This window comes from Convolutriloba macropyga, chromosome 8, assembly GCF_964194025.1.
Source record: "Convolutriloba macropyga chromosome 8, txConMacr16.3, whole genome shotgun sequence".
NCBI classification, from domain to species: domain Eukaryota; kingdom Metazoa; phylum Xenacoelomorpha; order Acoela; family Convolutidae; genus Convolutriloba; species Convolutriloba macropyga.
In genome coordinates this window covers 63,372,436-63,392,962 of record NC_134475.1, presented here as the reverse complement: position 1 = coordinate 63,392,962, position 20,527 = coordinate 63,372,436, and the positions used below count along the sequence as shown (strand labels likewise).

Below are 20,527 nucleotides of genomic sequence, written 5' to 3'. Positions count from 1 at the left end.
TAGCCAAAATAACTTGAATCAAACAATTCAGCAACGCTCTTTTATCTCTGACGATAACAACAACACTCTGCCGTTAAAAGTTTTAACATATTTTGAATTATGTTAGCGAAATTGTGCCAAATTTAGCGATAATTACTGAAAATGTGAACAAAAACAGTCGAATGTTCACAAACATTTAAAACTCGATAACTCCCTGTAAAACAAAAATCAAAAAAATATTTTTAATTCCTTATTCTACGCTGGACGGGTTTTTTAATGACACTCACAATTCTCTACGATGAATATATCGGTCGGCTAAAATTGACTGAACAAAAAAACATAGCAGGACAAGTCCTGACGTACAATTCAAGGAATTTTCATTGACTTAACAAACAAATAGACCTAGAACGGGCAATGAGTGAATTGGGAAAACGATTTCTAAAAAAAATCAGATAAAAAAATCAATCATGAAAATGTGTGAACAGATCTTAAAAAAAAGACAGCGCCCCAATACAATTCAAATTCTTTGAATTGTAAAAAAAAACCAGTTGAGTATATAGTTCCTCCCTCCCCACTAAATTGGGGGTCGGAACAATAATCATTAATTAAGTCACAAACATTAATGATAAAATAATAAGAAAAATCAAAACACACGCAGACGAAGTTCTTGAGATTTACGGTTATTAAAATGTTTAATTACTTTGCTAGAGAAAATCTTTTGAAGAAATCGGTAAAAATGAAGTTTTTTCAATTCGAACTATTTTTAGAACGTACTATTCAGATAATTAGGACGTTTTTGATATGTTTTACTAGGTATTGCACGTTTATTTAGATTCTCCGGTCACCTACTGGAAGAGGACACCCACAATCGGGTATTCTTATTTCATTCCTGTCAGCATAACTATCTGCGGTTTACTTTATCGATATCTGCGGTTAGGGATAACTATTTTTAATTTGGTGTCTCTTATTGTCTGATAAATAAAATTTTTCCAACCGATTGATTGTCTTCAAATTTTAAAAATGTCTAGCTTTATGACGCTGGCTGAAAATGGTTCTAAGATCTTTATTTACCACGTATTTGGAGACTCTGATCTCTTCACTCATAGGAGCATTACACTTCTGCAGTCTTCACGTATTATCTAATTGCGATTTCTACAAATGAAAACGTTGAAAAAAGTTAAATGCAAAGTACAATTTTGTTGAGCAGAGTAATTATGAAAATAAAGCATAAGGATCTAATTAATATTAATAATTGCAAACAATTAAAAGGGCTGCATAGGGCAGAATTCATTGCACGTTACTAATCAACTGCACTCTTTCCATAATTAAATCAATTAATATGTAAAGAACTGCACTGAATAATAACCGCAACTTTTGTACAAAAGACATTAAAGATCAGAGAAGCTGATCTCAAATACTAAATTTTGATTATAGCCTCTGTTTCTGTAAAATTGCGAGTAATGCATTCATTTTGAATTTGAATATTGACAAATTTTTTTGTAAATAAATTGATAGTTATGATCAAGCTTGAGCATTTTGATTGGATGACTTTTTTGATGCACTTTTCACACATGAGTCGTGACTAAAAGTTTATAATAGTTTATAACTAATCAACAGGTGTAAGATGACAGGTTATGACAGGTCAAAGCCAGACCCGGTTTTCCGTCTGGGTTTCCGGACGTACTCGGATCCCATGTTGATAGTCTCGGCCCTTCTCGGGGCGACCCTAGCAAGGGGCGAAGTTGTACTGTGCCCAGAAAAGTAGCCAGGGCCCGGCTGTGAACTGGTTGATACTTTTGCATGGGGTACTGATGTAGCCAGATTGTTGTCTGACACGTGTCTGTTGGCTTTGAATCGGGAAAAGGAAGTTTCCAGGAAGGCACTCAGTTTCCGACTGCTGCTGGAAAGACCCGTGTTGTGAGATTGGGAAAAGTCAAGTCTCGGCGACTCTGAAAAAAAAAGAAACATTTTGGGATAATTTTGTTCATCAATGGCGAAATGACCACCCGATACGCGCTCAGTTTTGCCCCCCCCCCCCCCACCGTACTATCGCTAAATTTGACATAGAAAGATGTGACAAGGTATCTTTTGCTATCCAGTAAGTCTATGTCTGTTTTATCAGCATGATTGACTAGTTGCGTTGCGAAGGCTAGCTACACTGACTCTATCTTGGAGGAAAACACTTTTTCCCCATTTTTCTTTCTTTTTACTTTAAAAAAAAACAAAATTAATATAATCCACGAGACACCTAAGAAAATAACCGCAATATCTCTAAAACTACGGGGTTTTAGAGAGTAATTAATTTACCAGCAAAGAACCGACTCTATTTTAATAATTCTCCGGTGGTTACAAGAAGCGGTGCATACCTAAACAACTTGCTGATTTGCAAATATGTGTTTTATTATTTCCCAGTTGATTGAAATATATGATTCTGTGAAGTTATGATAAAATGTAATTACTCAATTGGTAGGCACATTTCCTTTGTGTACGGGTAAAAGTTCTTGCCTCTGCAAAACACTGTAAAATTTAGTGGCACGACATTTGACTCACAGACGCTCGATTTTTCTTTCACACAAAGGTTCACGGGAAAGACGATAGTTATCTCGGCGCGTATTGTGTAACTACTTCAAATGAAGACAAATTGTTCAAACAATTTTCAGAATGTTGCTGGTTAATCGATTTTAGAACAAATTTTAGCAGTTCATATATATGTAGCTCGTAAACGGTTAGGATGGACTTCTTCACGATAATGTCTTCAAAAGGGCCACGCATTTTTTGTAAAACAGATTACCTTTAGGATTTTTTGCATTAGATTATTGAGGAGTAGGGAAGTAAAATTACAACAGCCGTAAACAAGAATATGTACTATAGGGTTTACGATTCTCTCGTAATATGAAATGAGTTGATTTCTGGGTACAAAATGCCGCACTTTACATATTATTCCGCATTGTTTACCAAGTCTCTCTTTTACGTGTTCAGTTCGCGTAATGAAAGACAGTTTAGAATCTATATGAATGCCAAGGTACTTGCATACTGGCTTAACTTCAATTATATTTTTGCAATGCAGCGTATTAGTGTCAGAAACTTATGAGATTAAAACTCGACATGCTTGAATAAATTTGGATTTCAATGGTCTTGCTTCAAGTGCTTTTCATTTGACTGGGCCGACCAATCGATATAGATTCATTAATGCAAAAAAGTATTGGAAAACATTGTGCTAAAAGTCGTAACTCTGCAAGTACTGTAAAGTAGATTACCTGAACATCATCCAAGCAAAATTCGTGCGTGTTTCCACTAGGAAAAAAGGACACCATTTAACTTCAATTTGCGTTTTCTAAAATTTGAAAATCAGCGTCAACTTGTTTCCGAAGCAATTCTAGATTCAAACAATTATATCATACTAAATTTTCTCCCATGTTTTTGATCTCAGTTTGCTTCAAATAGAACCAACACTATCGTCAAAATTAAATGCTGAAAATAAGATAACAAAATAATTTTCTTACCATTAGACAGCTATCGTTTTTCACAGATTTTTAGAAGGTCATAAACTCTTTTTTCCTGTTTTTGGCATATCAAATCGAACTACATCAGGTGATAAAATGCATAATGATCTAAAATGCTGCATTGGAAAAACAGTGCAACAATACTAAAATATTTGAAAAAGTTAATATTGTCTTTTCATTTATTGTTTTTTCAGGACGTTAGAGTAATGACAGAAACATTGAAAGCTGACAGTAATATAGCTATAAATTTTCATAAGCGAAAAAAAACAAAGCATTTCTCCAAACATAAACGAGTGAACATTCTAGAATCAAATTATCATTATCAATTAATATATTATTTTTACTGTTTCGATTTTAGATTTTAATTTAGGAGCACATCTTTTTACTCTGTAAACTGATAAGGCTCGAATAATGTTAACAATTGACGCAATATAGAGCTCTGATTATGTGTGCTTTAGGTTTCATCTTCATAAACTTATGTTTTCTGATTTCAAGCAGACAAAATTAACTATGAAAAAAAGAAAACAGCTTTCCATTGCTTTTTTTTCAAGAGAGACTTATATCAAGCATATGAATTAGCATAAAAGAAGATTTCCAGCAATAATTTTCGAAATTTTCACATCTAAAGGTCTTTTTGCAGTACCAATGATTGTTTATGTCAACTAAACCAATTTTCATTTAATTTCGATTGTTTTGATAGTATTCTGAATTAATTTTTTTGTTTAACCATTGATTTCTAGGATCTATTCTGTTTCGCCCCCCCCCCCCCAGCTTAGTGAGCATAAATCTTTTATGACCCCCAGGCGCACGTGCTATTTTCTTACATAGTAACGTGCTATATAAAAAATATAAATTGTAACTGGGGGTCATAAAAAACACTGGCAGGGAAACAGAATAGATCCGATTTCTTTTGTAAATACACATTGTTCAACGTTCAGATATTCAAGAATTGAAAAAACTAACAAATTTAGGTGCAATTAAGGACTGGCTTCCTCTTTTTTTATAACTTTGCGTGTCTCTTTGCTTATTTTCCAATTTTGTAAAACATCAAACTGAACCAGACTTTTTCTCTGGTGATTTTTTTTCGGTTTGGGAAGTCGGTTTCTCAAATGCTTTTTTTTTCTGGAAGTCACCTTGGATGAGAGCGGTCATAATATTATGTGAAAGCGCATATAATCGAGCCTTTTTTTCTGTTTAGGTATGCTGCTTCTGCTAAATAATATTTATTTTAAATTGAACTACATATTTATAGTATTTTCTACCTACCCAAGCCTCCCAAACAGAAGTGACCTCTGATCAGACCTAAGTTGTTTTATATATAGATGAAAAAGCATGCAGTTACTACAAAAGCGTTATGTGGAGGTCAACAGGTGTCTATATAAACTGTAAACATATAAGCAAGGATTAAGCTGAAATATTTGCGAAGCACGTGATCACTTTCGAGTCTACTCGAGGGAATTTATCTGCAATTTCAAACTAATGAAGAATGAGACATCAGCCAAAACATTTTTGGATCTTTTCCCTTTGTGCCCCCCCCCCCCCCCTCCAGCTTAATGGGGCGCATATTATTTGCACCCCAGACGCACGTGCCATACTATTACTTAATATTTTACAATGTAATGGCGCGTACTCTGTACCTGGGCATAACGTACTGGGGAAGGGGGCACAAACGGAAAAGATCCAAATTTTTATAAAATGCTGATAGAGTTGAGCATTGGAACGATTTTACCTGTACTGCTCTAATAAATACTTTAATTCTAGCAAACTCATCTTGAAATTGTCATAAAAAGGCACCGATTTGTGCTAACACATAAATAGTGGTTTTTATCCATTCTCAATTTTATCATTAAAAAGATCTCGATCATTATCAAAAGAAAAAATAGTGGGCGTTAGATTGCATGTGAACAACATTGATTTTAAAAAGAAGGCGAAAGACGACACTCTCGGCAGACCAAAATGACCTAGAATCTGACCCTCTTCGAGAGCACACATGTGCAGGGTGCCCTCGATTTACACGGTCCGGAAAAGTTGTCGGGCGCACTTTAGTTTGGACAAAGCAGTCGAGGACAATGCAAGGGTCTGGAACTTGTGTGATCAGAGGTCACTTTTGACTGGGACGGTCTGATTAGAGAGAGGCGATTTCGGTCTGGACCTCAACCTGGGAACCAAAATAGGCCAGACCAAAATTAACCTGTTCCAAGACCGGAGTTTTTTGCAGGGCTGAACAGCTCCAAAAACGCAGAAAAATCTGGACAATGAGACGAGGTCTCGTTAAAAGTCAACTTTGTCTGAAAGTGGCCCAGTTTGTCTGATTAAACTGCAGAGTCTATATCGATGTATAGGGTCCCCAATTTGAGAGAATTTCTATCGCAAAAAAAAGATTGGAATGACCAAAAAAAGTGCTTACCAACAGGACTATGTAACAAGTCCACACTACTAGGACATGGACTTGGACTTTCATCTTCTGAAGGCGAAACTATCAGTTTGGGTCGGGTACCCCCTCCGCCCCCGAAGCCTCCAGGACTGGGGCTGGCAATGTCGGAGAGGTTGGTGCTGGCGGCCCTGGATATTTTGGGTTTGATCGGGGGGAGGTCGGCTGTGCGTGACTTCTTGGTGTGTCTCTTGAGAGTGTTGCTGAATATCTGGGAAAGAGTTGTTTCACTCCCCCCGCCCGAACTGGTCTTGTGAGATCCTTAACCATGCATACATATATTGTCAACACTGTCTCACACAAATACAATAACATACCCTTCTTTTGGGCGAATATATCCTCCCGTACATAACTTACAGAGTAATTCAGTACTGAATCAGGGAGCTTTTTAGAAAATATTCAGTACAGATTTAGAGTCTGTTCATGTCACATTTTGCTCTCATATTTAGAATAAAGAATGCAGAAATGAGTTTAACGCTCAAAAAAACTATTGGGAAACATTGAACTATATAAACTCAACATAGCTGATTAACGTCGGGCGAATCGCTCTCAAACGGACCGCGAGCTTCGGTAGTAGCCAGCTGGGGCTTATGGATGCTACCAAGGGGGTGACCGGTGTGTGTGTGTGGGGGGGAGGCAGCGTTAGGGGGGTTCAAGAGATGAGGGATAGGGTTGCGAAGGTTACATGAGAGCGGTGTTCAAATCGACCGACAGGTGCATGAGGGTGGACAATGGGAGTGTGTGTGTGTGTGTGTGTGTGTGTGGGGGGGGGGGGTGACTGAGGGGGTCAAACTTTTAAGATTAAGAACTGCCCTTCACATCATGAAATTGTCTCCTTGAAACAGTTTTGTCTAATCGCATTCTTCGATTATAGTATTGCTTAGGGCTCTAAGATCACTTAATGCCCTTCGAGGGCTACCTGTTTAACCCGCTTTTGAGGACGAAGAGTCAAATGTTTGAGAACGAAAAATCGGTCAAGCAAAAAATCGCAACAAAAAGACCACAGGACTAATATAAATCCTAACATAGCCGGCAGATTGCCGGAAAATAGCCGAGATAGACGCTTGGGGACTTCCATGAATTGAAACAACTAAAGAGATTAGATAGACAGATCGACAACCAGTCCTTTAAAAGACCACTAGCACTAGACTTTTTGGGTTAGCTTTGAACTGTCACTTTTATGAGACACATAAGCTCTATAAGGAGAAAACCCTAGTAGGGCTTTTCAAAATTAGGATCTTTTCCGTTTGTGCCCTCTCAGCTTAGTGGGCGCATATTATTTGCACCCCTCAGATGCACGTGCATAATTTTTTACACAATGACTTACTATGTAATGACACGTGCTCTGTAACTGGGGGGCGCATAACGTACTGGGGGGCACAAACGGAGAAGATCCCAAACTTATTATTAAAAATCAAAAACTCAAGACTCTACTAATCAAGAATTAGGACATATGTTTGGCACTACGTAGATGCACACTATTGACCTTTAACAACTAAATGTTCATAAAAGTTAAAGTTCCGTAAGTGAGTTCAGAAGTCATTTTTAAATGAGTTAAGTCATTGAAAAAGACAATTCTAAGAAGTCAGGGTAGGACGAAACAAAAATCTGTTAGACGAAGTAAAAAACATAGCAGGACAAGTCCTGAAATACAATTCATAAACTGAATGAAAAATTCAGACGTACTCCACCTGACCAGCAGATCAATTGAGCAATGCCAGCCAAAACACAAAAATCATCAAAGAATTGAGAAACTAAAAGAACCAAAACTAAACAAAAACACTCATCGCTAAAACTCTCGAAGCTCTTAGCCCTAAAGTAAAAATTTTTTCCCTTTAAAAACACCTATTACAAAAATCAGTTCAAAACCAATTTTTGTTTCTGAAATCGTTCCAGTATTATATCTGCAAGACCTGAAAAATATTCATTGGCCCTTGATCGATTAACCGGAAAATGACCAAAAAATTTTTTAAAAAAGAAATCAATTGCAAATTATAAGGTAATGTTGCTGAAAATTGTGATATTAGAATTGTGATATCTTCAGAATCATTTCTGTGTCTCTAGAGGCTATCCAGTAACCCAATTGCAAGCTTTAAAAACTCATTGGCTCATAGATCGATAGGCAATAACTTTTAGAAAAAACTTCAAATTTCAAAAAAAAATAGAAATTCGTTCTATTAAAATGTTGAAAGCCATTCAATTGCCCCCTAGCAACTATTAATAACATACTGTTAAACCCTGGATGCGGTTAATTGGCTACTGAGGCAAGAAAAAATAAATAAAAAACAATTGTTAAAAAAACGCAATTCTATTAAAAAATTCCTAAAAGTCGAAAGGTTAAATTGTTGAAAACAAATCCATTGAAACTAAAAACTATGCAGTAACTTTTTATCAGAAACTGGAATAGATTTTCTTGCACTTGAGAATGGACGAATATCAAAAACTGACAAAAACGTTAGGAAACATTAAAAAAAAGTGCAGATCTTATCAAAAAATGCTAAAATTCGAGACATTAAAAAGTTAAAAAGCATTCCACTAATACTAGAAACAATGCAGTGCCCTATTAACAAACCTCAAAAGGAGATTGCCTGGTCCCTGAAACTGGAAAAAAGTGAAAAAAACTTATGAAAATGTTCAAAAACCTGAAAAAAAAACGCTGAAAAAATTTGTTCAAATAAAATTGCAAAAATTTGTGATATTCAAAAGTTGAAACTTATCCCATGGCAACTAAAAAATTTTCAGTAACTTATTATCCAACCACTAATGAGGTTTTCTTGCCCCTGGAACTCAAAAAACGTGAATGATGACAATAAATATGACAAAAAACATGAAAAATTTGCAACTTTTTCAAAAAATGCTAAAATTCATGATGTCAAAAAGTTGAAAACCGTTCCATTACCACTAGAAATTGTGCGGTAATCTATCGTCAAACCCTTTATCAAACTCTAGAGAAGTTTTCATGACACCGAGGGCTAAAAACTCAAAAAATGACAAACTTTTTCAAAAAACCTGAAAAAAATTGCAAAAATTAGTATCATTTTGTGTGTTTGTGTTTGTAGTACCACGACATATAGCTCATAAAATGGTCATAACAAGCAATTTTGTCTCGCAAAAGGCCTTCATAAGCTTTTACTAACTTCAACTTTAGACTAATTAAAAATCTCAAAAAAAATCAGAAAAAAAACATGAAAAATTGCACCATTTTGAGCCGAAAAACTCCTAAAAATGACCTTTTAACCTGAAATTAAGGCCATCCCAGCAGCTGCACCACTTTACGCACTTGAAGGACTGCTAAAGCCCACTTTGGGCCTCTAATGAAACCTAATGCCCTCTGGGCTTTACCTGTTTATCCCGTTTTAAAAGATCAAAGTCATTGAATAACGTATGAACACATCTTAAACAAAAACACAGCGCACCAATACAATTCAAATTCTTTGAATTGTAAAAACATAGCAGGACAAGCCCTGACGTAAAATTCAAAGAATTTTCATTGACTAAACAGAAAAGTGAAAAGTAGACCTACAACGGACTATGGATTGGGAAAATCCTTTAGAAAACACTCCAATCCAAAAAATCGAAAAAACAGTTAAAATAAAAGTGAAACTGCTGCATGTGAACAAAAAAACCACTAGCGAGAAAGCGAATTTTTGTTCAAACACCGTTTTCTCACTCTATTTTAAATTTAAAGCAAAAATATTTCACGCCTTAAAACCACTCGCTTTTTGGCTCCACTACCGGTTTCGGCGTAACTAAAATCACTAATCCAACATGACTTCAAAAATCATGAAAATGTGTGAACAGATCTAAAAAAAACATAGCCGGAAGAATTCTGGAAACGACTCGAAGGAAAAAAATTGCCCATACTTTTGACTACACAACTAGAACAACTATTGTGAACCCTGAACCTCCACAAACGCCATAAAAAATTAAGGAAGAATAGAAACGGCATTCAAAAACAAATTGAATACAAAAATCTAGAAAAATTTAATGAGTTTTTTTAAATAGTACAAGGAAAGAAAAAGCCGAGTAAAATTCCTTTTCAATTACGGGCAATGGAAAGCTCGCAAAACAATGGGCAAGTCATAATAGGCTAAGAAACTTGTCTAAGACTAAGAAAAAAGAAAAACTGCAAAAAAATAAGAAAAATGGTTTAAAATTTCTCAATTTTTATGTCAATTTTCCGAAGAAAAGAATGATTTACACCAATAAACTTTAGTCAATTGGTAGCTGAAAATTCCTTAAGTAAAAAGCTTCTATTCAAATCCCACTTAAAGCACTAATACAAAAAAAAAACAGGCAAAACATTAAATTTCGTCTAAAAATCAGTTAAACTGATCAAAACCCTCCAAACTACCACTAAACTCAGAATTAAATACTTGAAACCTTGAATTCCTATCAAAACAAGCCTAAATAAAACACAATATCATAATCAAACCTCATAACCATCAAAAGTTGCAAAAAACTGCTTTTAAAAGCCGCACGTGAACAAAAAAAAATTCGCTCGCTTAGAGAAATTTTTTTCACACATCAATTTCTCGCTCTCTCAAAAACAGCGGTATGAACAAAAACCACTCTCTTTTCGCTCCGCTTTTAACTTTTGTTCAGCCCCAAAATCACTCCAAATTTTTTCACGCATTTCATTTCCCGCTTCAAAAATCACTCAATAAAATTGATTCAAAAAAATCAGGAATTGAGGACGCGGCTATTAATAAACTTTGTTTGAGAGCAACTTATAACACTAGAACTCAAAATTTCTATCGCGGGACTTTGTTGATCTTCTTCTGGCCAGCAAGCTTGAAATTAAGTGAAGGAGCACAAAAGCGAAATGTTAAAGACATTAAGTCAGAATCATAGCATGCTAACACAACGGTTCTGAGCTGTTTCTCCATTAGAAAGAAATCAACAATACGGTTTGAATATAAACAAGAAACTAACTTTTTGCATCTTTCTTCCTTTGACAGCCCTAGTTTAATCGTAATGTCAAATTTGAAATTATTTTCAAAAAATATGCAAGTTTTGTAAAATAATGCATTAATTTTACAAATCTTTGCTAACAGGTCTGAATATTTTTGTCCCTTATCGTTATAAGTTGGCCTTGTAGGGTGATTTTACCACACATTTGGTTTACAAGGCGAACTTTACCCTTTTTTCAAATGAATTAAGCAATCTCCGAGAACCGGTTAGGAAAATGACCCACATTGCTTAATTAAGCAGAGCTCGACCGGAACGAACTCTTCAAATCGTTTGCAAATTTCTGCAAACTTAACATTATTTTGACCCTGTGAAGTGGTAATTTGCAAAAATTTACAAATTTGGTATTATCGAGCAAAAATTTACAAATGTTTGCAAATTTGTCATTAGTTTTGAACTAGGGAGGTACGTGAGAACTAATGACATGGTCTAACGTGTACATTGAGATGGTCGGAACACGATGTGTAGACGTACCATATACTTTCCTCTCTTGTTATTAATGTTTAATGATAATATTACTCACTTAGCACTGAAACAGTGGCTGAACAGTCTGTAACAGCCTGTTGTACTCTGCAGTCACTCTGTTCAGCTCTGCACTTGTAATGTCCACTGTCACTCAACACACACTCAGAGATTGACATCTTGTGCTCGCCTGTCATGAAGTTGCTCTCGAATGACATCCGAGGATCCCGCTCTTTTGATGGACCACGCGATGAAGATCCACTGCTCAGGTCACCAACTGAAACCAATGTTAAAAATAACCCAGGTTTAGACCTGGACTTATGAAGGGACCAAGCTTGACCAAAAATGGGTTTGAAAAAATTTTACTCGAGCCAAATACCCTATAAAATCAATTTAGCCAGGTTTTAGTCAACAGCTGAACTTTTGCGTGACACTATTTTTTACGCTGGAATTTACCTCAACCCAATCTGGTGCTGGGCTTTTTGCTTGACACGAAATGTAATTTTGCTCGAATCACAAAAAATTGACTTGCAAAAATTGAGTCTAGCTAGTGTCAAGTCATGAGTCCAGGAAAAATCTTTTCATGAGTCTGCATTTTTGCCTCAAAAAATTTACGTTCAATTTTATTGCCGACTAATTCTTACACGGTAGTTATCTAGGTTGCCAGTCCTACAAAGATATTGGTAATCATACAAGGTCACATATGATTCACCGTAATCATGCAAAGTCATGATTGATTTGTATGATTTCCTGGTAATCATAAAAGGGTTACAGAAATTTTAAAAGGATGCTTAAACAGCCATATTGTTGGCGCTCATTTCGCGTGAAGTAAGTTGGATAATGGTTTTAGTTCGAATTATCAATAAAATACATTAAACTTTTCCGATAATCATACGAGGCCATTAAAAAAAATCTGATGTCCTGGTAGTCACACGAATATCATAAATTGAAAGTGAATTATTTGTGAAAATTGGATAACAACAAGCAGGTCATATATAAAGGCACGGATATGCAATTATACAAAAATTATAAATTAAAAGCTGGAAGGATAGTTTTTCTCTGCAAACTAATGAAAAACCACCTGGGATTACCACTTTCGTTCAACTTGATCATATTTTATTTCAATTTTTTTCTGAATTCTTATGTTTTAGTTGGTTGTCAGTTGTAACAACTTTATTCGTTGTAATTTTTGTCAAAACTCCGCCAAAAATAATCAAATTGCAAAAAGTTGGGCATTCTAAAAAAATGTTTGTGAATAAAAACATTTTCAATATCTTTTTGGCTCATCTTCCTAAGCTCTGATTTTCCTATGAGTTTCTTACGATATCACTACGATGATATTATTACCGTTCATTTGCGTACATGATGCTTTCAGTAAAAATTATTAATAATGTTGTCAGGTTTATGTGTATTTGTAATTTTAAGTTCAATTTCGAGTGGGCAAACATTTGTTTAACTAAAAAACTCAGTTTATGTCATGTTTAGTAAATAATTCCAAACTTCCCAGAATGGTGCTTGCTCTTTCATAAGAGCCAATATCCCCATTTCATCGTCCTGCTAACGTATAAGATTTTTATTTGATTTCATGTTAATCATACAAAAACCGTTACAATTTCCTGATAACAATATTCTGATCATTCATAATTCCCCTGTAATCATACATCGGCCATAAATGGTTTCGAAGTATTAACAATAATGCAAAAAAGGTTGGAACATTTTCTGAATCCTGGTTATTGTACAAGGATCGTATATGATGTCCCAGTAATCAAACAGAATCACAGATGGTTATCTAGCAATCATACAAAAATAGTTCAAAAAAATGAGATATGATCTGTGTGAGACATTACATATGATCCTTACTGAGAGATAGCAACCATATTCAGATAGAAAGTATGTTTCATCATCTACTGCAATTTTGATTGGAATCACTAACCAATCACAAATCTTCATTGTTTTTAAAAAAATGCTATTTCACTTTCGAAGGGAAATCAACAAAAATGTCACATTTTCATTATGTTTAATGAGAAGAACGTCATTACAATTACTTTTGCTCGACCCATGAAAATATCATGCTCGGCCAATCAGTTGCTCGACTATTGAAAAACTCTTTCTCGACCCATGAAAAGACCATTGTCGATACAAAATGTCACCATGCTTTTTCTAGACCATGTAAGTTGCCTAGTACTATAGCCCGGTCAGAGACTGAAAATGGTCTGATGATAGAATAAGAACTCAGTCAGGGAAGTTGAGAATATTTACCCCACAATGAGCCTGACTCAATCGGCCCTGAAACGATCTCAAAAAAATGATCTTTTCGTTTGCCCCCCCCCCCAGTAATTCATGCACACCCCAGTTACAGCATGCCATTACATAGTACATTATTATGTAAAAAATGACAATTGCGTTTGAGATATGCGAATAATATGCGCCTATAAAGCTGAGGGGCACAAATGGAAAATATTCTTAAAAAATATTGCAAAAAAAAGGATGGAAGCAAATAATATCAACCTGATGATGTTCTGGATAAGATGTCGTCTCCCTTGAGCCATGATATGCATGTCACCCTCCTGTCCACAATCACATCCAATTCCAGGAACTGACCCTCGTACACCTCCTGGTCTTTTATCACTTTCTTGAAAGGTGTTGCTGCAACAGAATAAAAACACTTAAAATTATCACCCAAAATAATCCATAATTATTGTAGTCGCGTATTATCACAACAAATTTTCGATCTATTCTGTTTTGCCCCCCCCCCCCCCCGCAACCAGCTTAGTGAGCATAAATCTTTTATGACCCCCGGGCGCACGTGCGATTTTCTTACATAGTAACGAGCTATATAACAACATATAATTTGTAACTGGGGGTCATAAAAAACACGGGGGGGGGGGGGGGGGGTTTGGTGGTGGGGGGGGGGGGGGTGGACAGAATAGATCTCAAATTTTGAGATTAAATTCAGCGTTATTATAACTTCATCTCATCGTTTTGTTTTGTTACATGCTAGATAAATACTAATCAGTAACTTTCCATTACTCGCTTCTCTAAGAATTGCCAATTTTCTCAATGACTACATCAGAGTTACGTAACTTTATACTGAATTCATCATAGTTACATAATCTATACTTGGACATACGAACTTTGCTAATTGTGAAATGTCTCATTGTATATAGAAACATCTGCAATTTGGCACTATTGAGATTTTCTACTGTTATTTTAGAACTTGGATCTTTCAAGATGAAGACGGATTTTTAACTGCGAAATATTCACAGAATCTTGCAAGACATCAATGAGCATTGAAGAGTGAAATTTGTCTAAATATCAGATATTTGTTCTCAAATCTTTTTCTAGGTCATTAAAAGGCCTTATAATTTTGGATCTATTCCAATTGACCCCCTCCCTCCGTATTTCTTATGCCACCCCCCCCCCCCCCCACCATTACTATGTGCTGCTATATAGCACATTCTTATGCAAAAGAGCACGCGCGCCTGTGGGGCGTTAAAGTTATATGACAACAAAGCTAGGGGACCGAAGCAGAAGGATGGATCCTTAATTCTTGGCCAAGATTTGTATTTTGTAAGCCGGCTTTTATCAAGAATCTCTCAAGATTTCTATCCGCTCTTGCAAGACATTGAATTCTAATTGAGAAAACCTAAATTCTCTCTTACCACTTCCCTCGTCAATGACCTGTTGGTGTTTCGTCATACAATCTCGCTTGATCTGGGCACATTCTCCCGTTTTGGATCCAGTGATTGCTCGAACCCACACCAACTTCTCACCCAGAGCAATTTCGGCTGGACTTTTTGAACTCGCTGGTGTTCCTGGTGTACCTTTTGAACCCTGTGCACCTGGTTTCGATCCAGAAGACCCAGACCCAGCCGAGGATGACCCAGGGGGTTCACTTTTCCTGTAGGGTTCCTCGGTTGACTTTTTCCTGATTGATGAAGGAGAAAAGAGGTTGTGGAGGGAGGGGGGTTCGTTAGAGGGCACTTCTATGATCTCGACATTGTCTCCAACTTGGAACCCAGGACCACATGGGTATACAATGCCGTAAATGCCCCCTGTCACTGCCTCCTCCATCTGAAAAAAATGAATTTATGAAGAATCAAGGAGTTTATTTAAAAATAATGACAATGACCGGGTCTAGGAAATAACCCCCCAAGGAAATAAACCCCCACAGAAATAAACCCCCATTTTAAAATTGAATTTCGGTCGTGATAGTTTGTTCGGTTGTGATAGTTTCATATCAAGTCCCACGGGCCACTGAGGCATGGCCATGGCCCGCGAGGCATGGTAAAACGCGCTAAATGCGCAGCTCTTTGATAGTAAAGTGGGGGTTTTATTACCAGCTTAAAGTTATGTTGCATTTCTAGCTGGAATAACAAGAGCTTTGTGGGGGTACTTTTTGTTGCAATGGGTGCCAGCTCACTTTTTAGATGCCCGTCGAAAGATCGAATTATTCAGAGAAGTAGATTTTTCCACACATAATCGCTCCAACTTCTCTAAATCAGTCGAAATAAATCCATGTTTGCGAACTCAGAAAAAATATTTGGTAGGGCGCTGCATTTTTTGTGTTCTCCCTAGGGGTGAGGGGATTCGATTCTTGAAAGAATCTTGCATGATGATTAAAAATTTGTAATATTCTTGGAAAAATCTTGCAAGATATCAATCCAGGCAAAAAAAAATAAATCAGGGTGGTATATAGTTTTAGAGATCACTTATGAAACAAATTAATGTTTTAGCTCATGCTCGCCATTGCTCAGAAACGATTGAAATTGTTTTGACGCCATTTTTGATGAGTTTTTATCTCTTTTTTTTCAAACAGACTGTGTAGTAAAAACCTGTGAATTTCTGTTAATGACAATATTTTTTTCGGAAAGTTTCAAAACATAAATAAAAATGGCCAACAGACGTCGCCGGAAAATCTTTTCTGAAAAAACGGCCACGGTCGTGCTTTGCCTGTAGATGGGGAACACCAGAGGTACTCTGGAGGTAAGAGGTAAAAAAAATAATTGCGGAAGCGAAAAATTACACTTAAGAACGGGTCATTACAGCCTAAAAGTGATCTACCTGTTGTCATAGTGATGTATTTTGTAAATGAATGTCGTCATTGTGTAAATTTGTTGACTTAAGAAAAGAATTTATTATTATATTACAAATCGGGAAGAAGGAGGAGTTCAACACACCCAAATACTATCCTTGCACCATAAATTCATGCCCATAGAGTCAGCAGTTTGGATACACGTTCATTTAAAGACAAAGAAAATCAAATCAAGTCAAATCGTTCACACAAATGACCATTCAGCGATCACGCAAAAAAAACCAATGAGCAAATAAAAATTACTTCAAGCTTTATTCATGAAACTGTTCTTGAATAAAATTTTTGTAAGGCAGCAAAATTAAATGGAATTGTTAAATAGACGCGCAATTAGAACAATTAAAACGAGCCAATACAAACATAGCCGGCAAATTGTCAGAAAAAAGCCACCGTTGACCCGCTTGACGCACATTGGGATTGAAACAGAAACAGAAAAAAATAAGAGATCAAAACTGACTGAATTTTTCTACGTGTCAAAGTTTTCTTATTTATTTGGCGTAAATCCTGCATATTCAATTAGAATCTAAAAATCCACTTAATTCAGCTTCTTAACTAAAGGCTTTTAAGCATAACGCTAACGCCAGTCAGCATTCGCTTTAATGATATTTGATAACCTAATGCATTATGACTTTACATCCCGTTTCTTTTGATTTCGCTCTTTTGACTTTGACCGAATTTACTACATTACGTAATGCATTACGTGAAAGAACTTAAAATCCATTCAGTTGAAACAGTGAGTGGAGTAAGTCAGAAGTAGAAGTGACTTATGTAAAACGAAAAACGCGATGAGAAGGTAAAGCGAATTTTAAAAAAGAAAAGCTCCTAAATTGTAGCCGTTGAGAGGCTGGCGGTGACTATTAATCATTACAAACACTTAACCAAAACCTAATTGAAACAATTAACAGTTTTATAACCAATTGGACACTTCAACATTTAAAAGGTTAAGGCTTGACAAACAGGACATAACTAAACACAATTCAAAACTGATTTGAAAAAATTCAATGCTATAAAACAAAAACTAGATATTGGGCAGGCGAATTAGCTATGCCTGTTGCACTTAACAGTAAAAAAACAAAAAATTTGGTTTTTTTAAAAAAAAATATAAATTTGGAGGTGAATTGCGAAGTTTCAATATAGAAAAGAAGTCTCAAAGGATGGTCAACTGAAGACGTTTATCAAAACTCATAAGTGTTTTCCCAAATATTGTTACGCCCACTAGTTACCACAAAATTGCTTAAAGTATTCGATCGTACAACTATAGCCAAAACAAATAGCTATTCGAGAAAAAAATTTAAATTTCGCAACACCAAACATTCAAAGTGTACCGATTTTAGCAAAAACAAATCCGGATGTTGCGGATTTATTACGTAATCTATGTATGACAATTGCAGTAGAAACTTTAGCTGAAGAAAAGACATAAAAACAGCCCAAGGCTGATCTGAGTTATATCAGTACACTGCCGTAAGTTGAGAAGCTCATTTTTAAGATTAAAGAAAAATTGGCCCAATAAAAGTTCAAAAAGTAAAAGCCAAAAAGTGTTTTATATTAAATACTGCTGCAAAACAAAAGATAGGTCGAAAAACGATGAGACGAAAAAACGGTACTACTAGAAATGGCACTAAAAAGACCAACAAGATTAAATATTTGCTAGAAACTTTGTTCGAGATCAATTGAAAGTTTAAAACTTAGACATCATCAGAAGTTGTTGTAATAATCCTAGCCACTTCAATTCGACAAGGATCGACAAGACAAAAAACTGATTTCAGTCGTAAATACATTGGTGCAAAAAAAGTTCCAAGAAAGTTTTAAAAATAAAGTTAGCCGGTCAGAACGCTAATTTGCATTTTATATGAGTAAACAGCAGAAATAGAACCAATTAAAGTTGGAAAAACTGTTCTCGTGCAAACGGCGAGGTTTTGGTTCTGATGATGGGGCCGAATGGGGAGTTGGATCTAATGGGAGAGGCGGAGAGATGTAGTGAAACATGAATTTAGGTCTCCTCAGCAGCTTTGATGAATAGCATACTTCGAAACAAGAAAAGATCTAAGATAATTGCTCACCAATTTGATGTGGAGCTCCACCAGTCTGGAGCTTGCTTGTCTTATGAAAAGAACGTCTTCGGCCGTCATTAGTCGACAAAAAACAAAGTACTTGACTCTGGCTTGATAATAAACGATGTTTTTATGTTTGACTCGACAATAAAAAATTGTCCTCGACTTTAGGTTAAATTTCTGGCAGATTTTCAAATTGCACATCTTAAGGTGTGATGAGATAGATCTCAGACTAAGTTTGGGTAGGAACGAACCCGACGACTTAAGCTTGTCTTATGAAAGGAATTAGTCTTAACTTTATTAATATCACCAGCTGTGTAATTGAAGTCAATATTTACCTCCCCACCACCTGGAATTATTAAGTCTCGTAAAATCGAGCTCCAAACTAGCGTGCCCTCAAGGGTTATCAATAAATACCTTTGCTCAAGACGAAAAATCTCAAACCAAATTTTGCTGTTCAGGCGAAAAAAAAACATAAACCGACTAATGTTGGAAGAATTGCTCTTGAACAGCAGGCGAGGCAATTTGATTCAGGGGCTGTAGCCTAGATACATTTTTTAAGGGTACAAAAATAGTTTACCACGCCGGGATTCGAACCATTGCCCTACCTGTCCCTGGCCAGAAGCACTGCACTCGGCTATCAGGTCATTGCTCTTGCTTTGCTGCAATCAATTTTATTTTAGCAACAAGCTTTACTTCGGAGTGAGAGCAATAGAGATCACTCAAAAATGAAGAACGAAACGTGAAAAAGTCACGTGAGAACTCAAAGAATGTTCTAGAAGAATAACGCAAAATGGTCAGGCGAAAAATTTACACAAAAAAAGACCAACACCTTTACAATAATTGCTATGAACTTCGTTCAAGAGCAATTAAAAAACCAACAACATTGTTACTACGAACTATCGAAGAGTATACACAAATAGGGACTAATATAATTGCTACGAACTTCGTTTGAAACCAATTAAAATAATAGGCACTTGATTTCAACATCAAATTTGAACCCATGCAGCTGGTTATAACAGTGGCTGAATGATTTTTAGGTTAATTGAATGTTAATTTAGAGTGGTTAAAGTGCAGATGTCTGTAAAGTGAATCTCACAGGTGTTATTGGTGAATTTACCACGTCATCTGCCTCTCTGAAACCACAATTCAATTTTTAAACAGTTGTAAAGCAAAAAAAAACTTAAATATTAGTTCAGCTTTTTAACGCCTATCTTGTAAAATATTGCAACCAAGTACGTGAACTAATGCTTTAACATTGTCCCGCTTTTTCAACCCATTTTTTCAACTCTATAAATTACCACCGATAAGTTTGCATCTGTCATTTTTCCCCTATTTTAATTTTTCATATAAGCAGGTTATTATATTGGTTTTTAATACCAAATCATTTCAACCCTATTTGGTTCATCTCGAAAAAATTTCCCCGAACCCTATCTTTTAACTTGATTGTTATTTGTACAATTAACATTGAAAATTATCGATAAGTAAGTTTTGGTAAACATTTTTCCCCAAAATTTACTTATTGAAAAAAAACATCTGATATTGAAAACCAATATTGAAAACCTGCTTCAAATGTATATAATCTTCTAAAAAAATCTTTTGAAAAATTCTTCCTAGTTCTGACAAGATAAGCGTTAACATGCAAGGTTTTCTACAAGACAGGTTTTTTTGCAAAATTCTTTCAACTTTCTTTAGAAAAGCGTTGGTATCTAATAAGCGAACATTGAAGCAACTTAAGCAACTAAAATAGCTAAACTACCTAAAAACTGCAAAGCTGCTACTTCCTTTTTCCCTAAAATTTGAAATGGTACTAACTTAGTGTCGCCCAGTTTTCGGTGCAGACTGTCGAATCCGGAGGCAACGTGGAATGGAAACGGCTCTGAGTTCCTGGTCACACCTCGTCTGCTCTTCGCTTTTGATCGCATGTCTTAACAGTCCAGAAGTTTAAAAAAAATATATAACACAATAAAAAAATTATACAAATTTGCATAAAAAATAAACAAGAATCTGTATAAACAAATTTTATAAACAATTTATA

At 35.7% G+C, this 20,527-nt stretch overlaps 1 protein-coding gene across 1 annotated transcript in view; it reads right to left on the bottom strand.

Moving 5' to 3' along the window:
- Nucleotides 1–1,143: 1,143 nt before the first annotated feature.
- Nucleotides 1,144–20,527, bottom strand: part of LOC142345134 (uncharacterized) — a 57,776-nt gene continuing 38,392 nt past the window's right edge. Inside the window, exons 17-23 of the mRNA XM_075397220.1 lie at nt 20,305–20,416; nt 19,610–19,625; nt 15,009–15,420; nt 13,855–13,992; nt 11,408–11,623; nt 5,890–6,174; nt 1,144–1,928 (exon numbers count right to left, since the gene is read on the bottom strand). Of these exons, the coding sequence (XP_075253335.1) occupies nt 1,612–1,928; nt 5,890–6,174; nt 11,408–11,623; nt 13,855–13,992; nt 15,009–15,420; nt 19,610–19,625; nt 20,305–20,416 (1,496 nt within the window). The 3' untranslated portion in view covers nt 1,144–1,611. The remainder of the gene's footprint in view (nt 1,929–5,889; nt 6,175–11,407; nt 11,624–13,854; nt 13,993–15,008; nt 15,421–19,609; nt 19,626–20,304; nt 20,417–20,527) is intronic.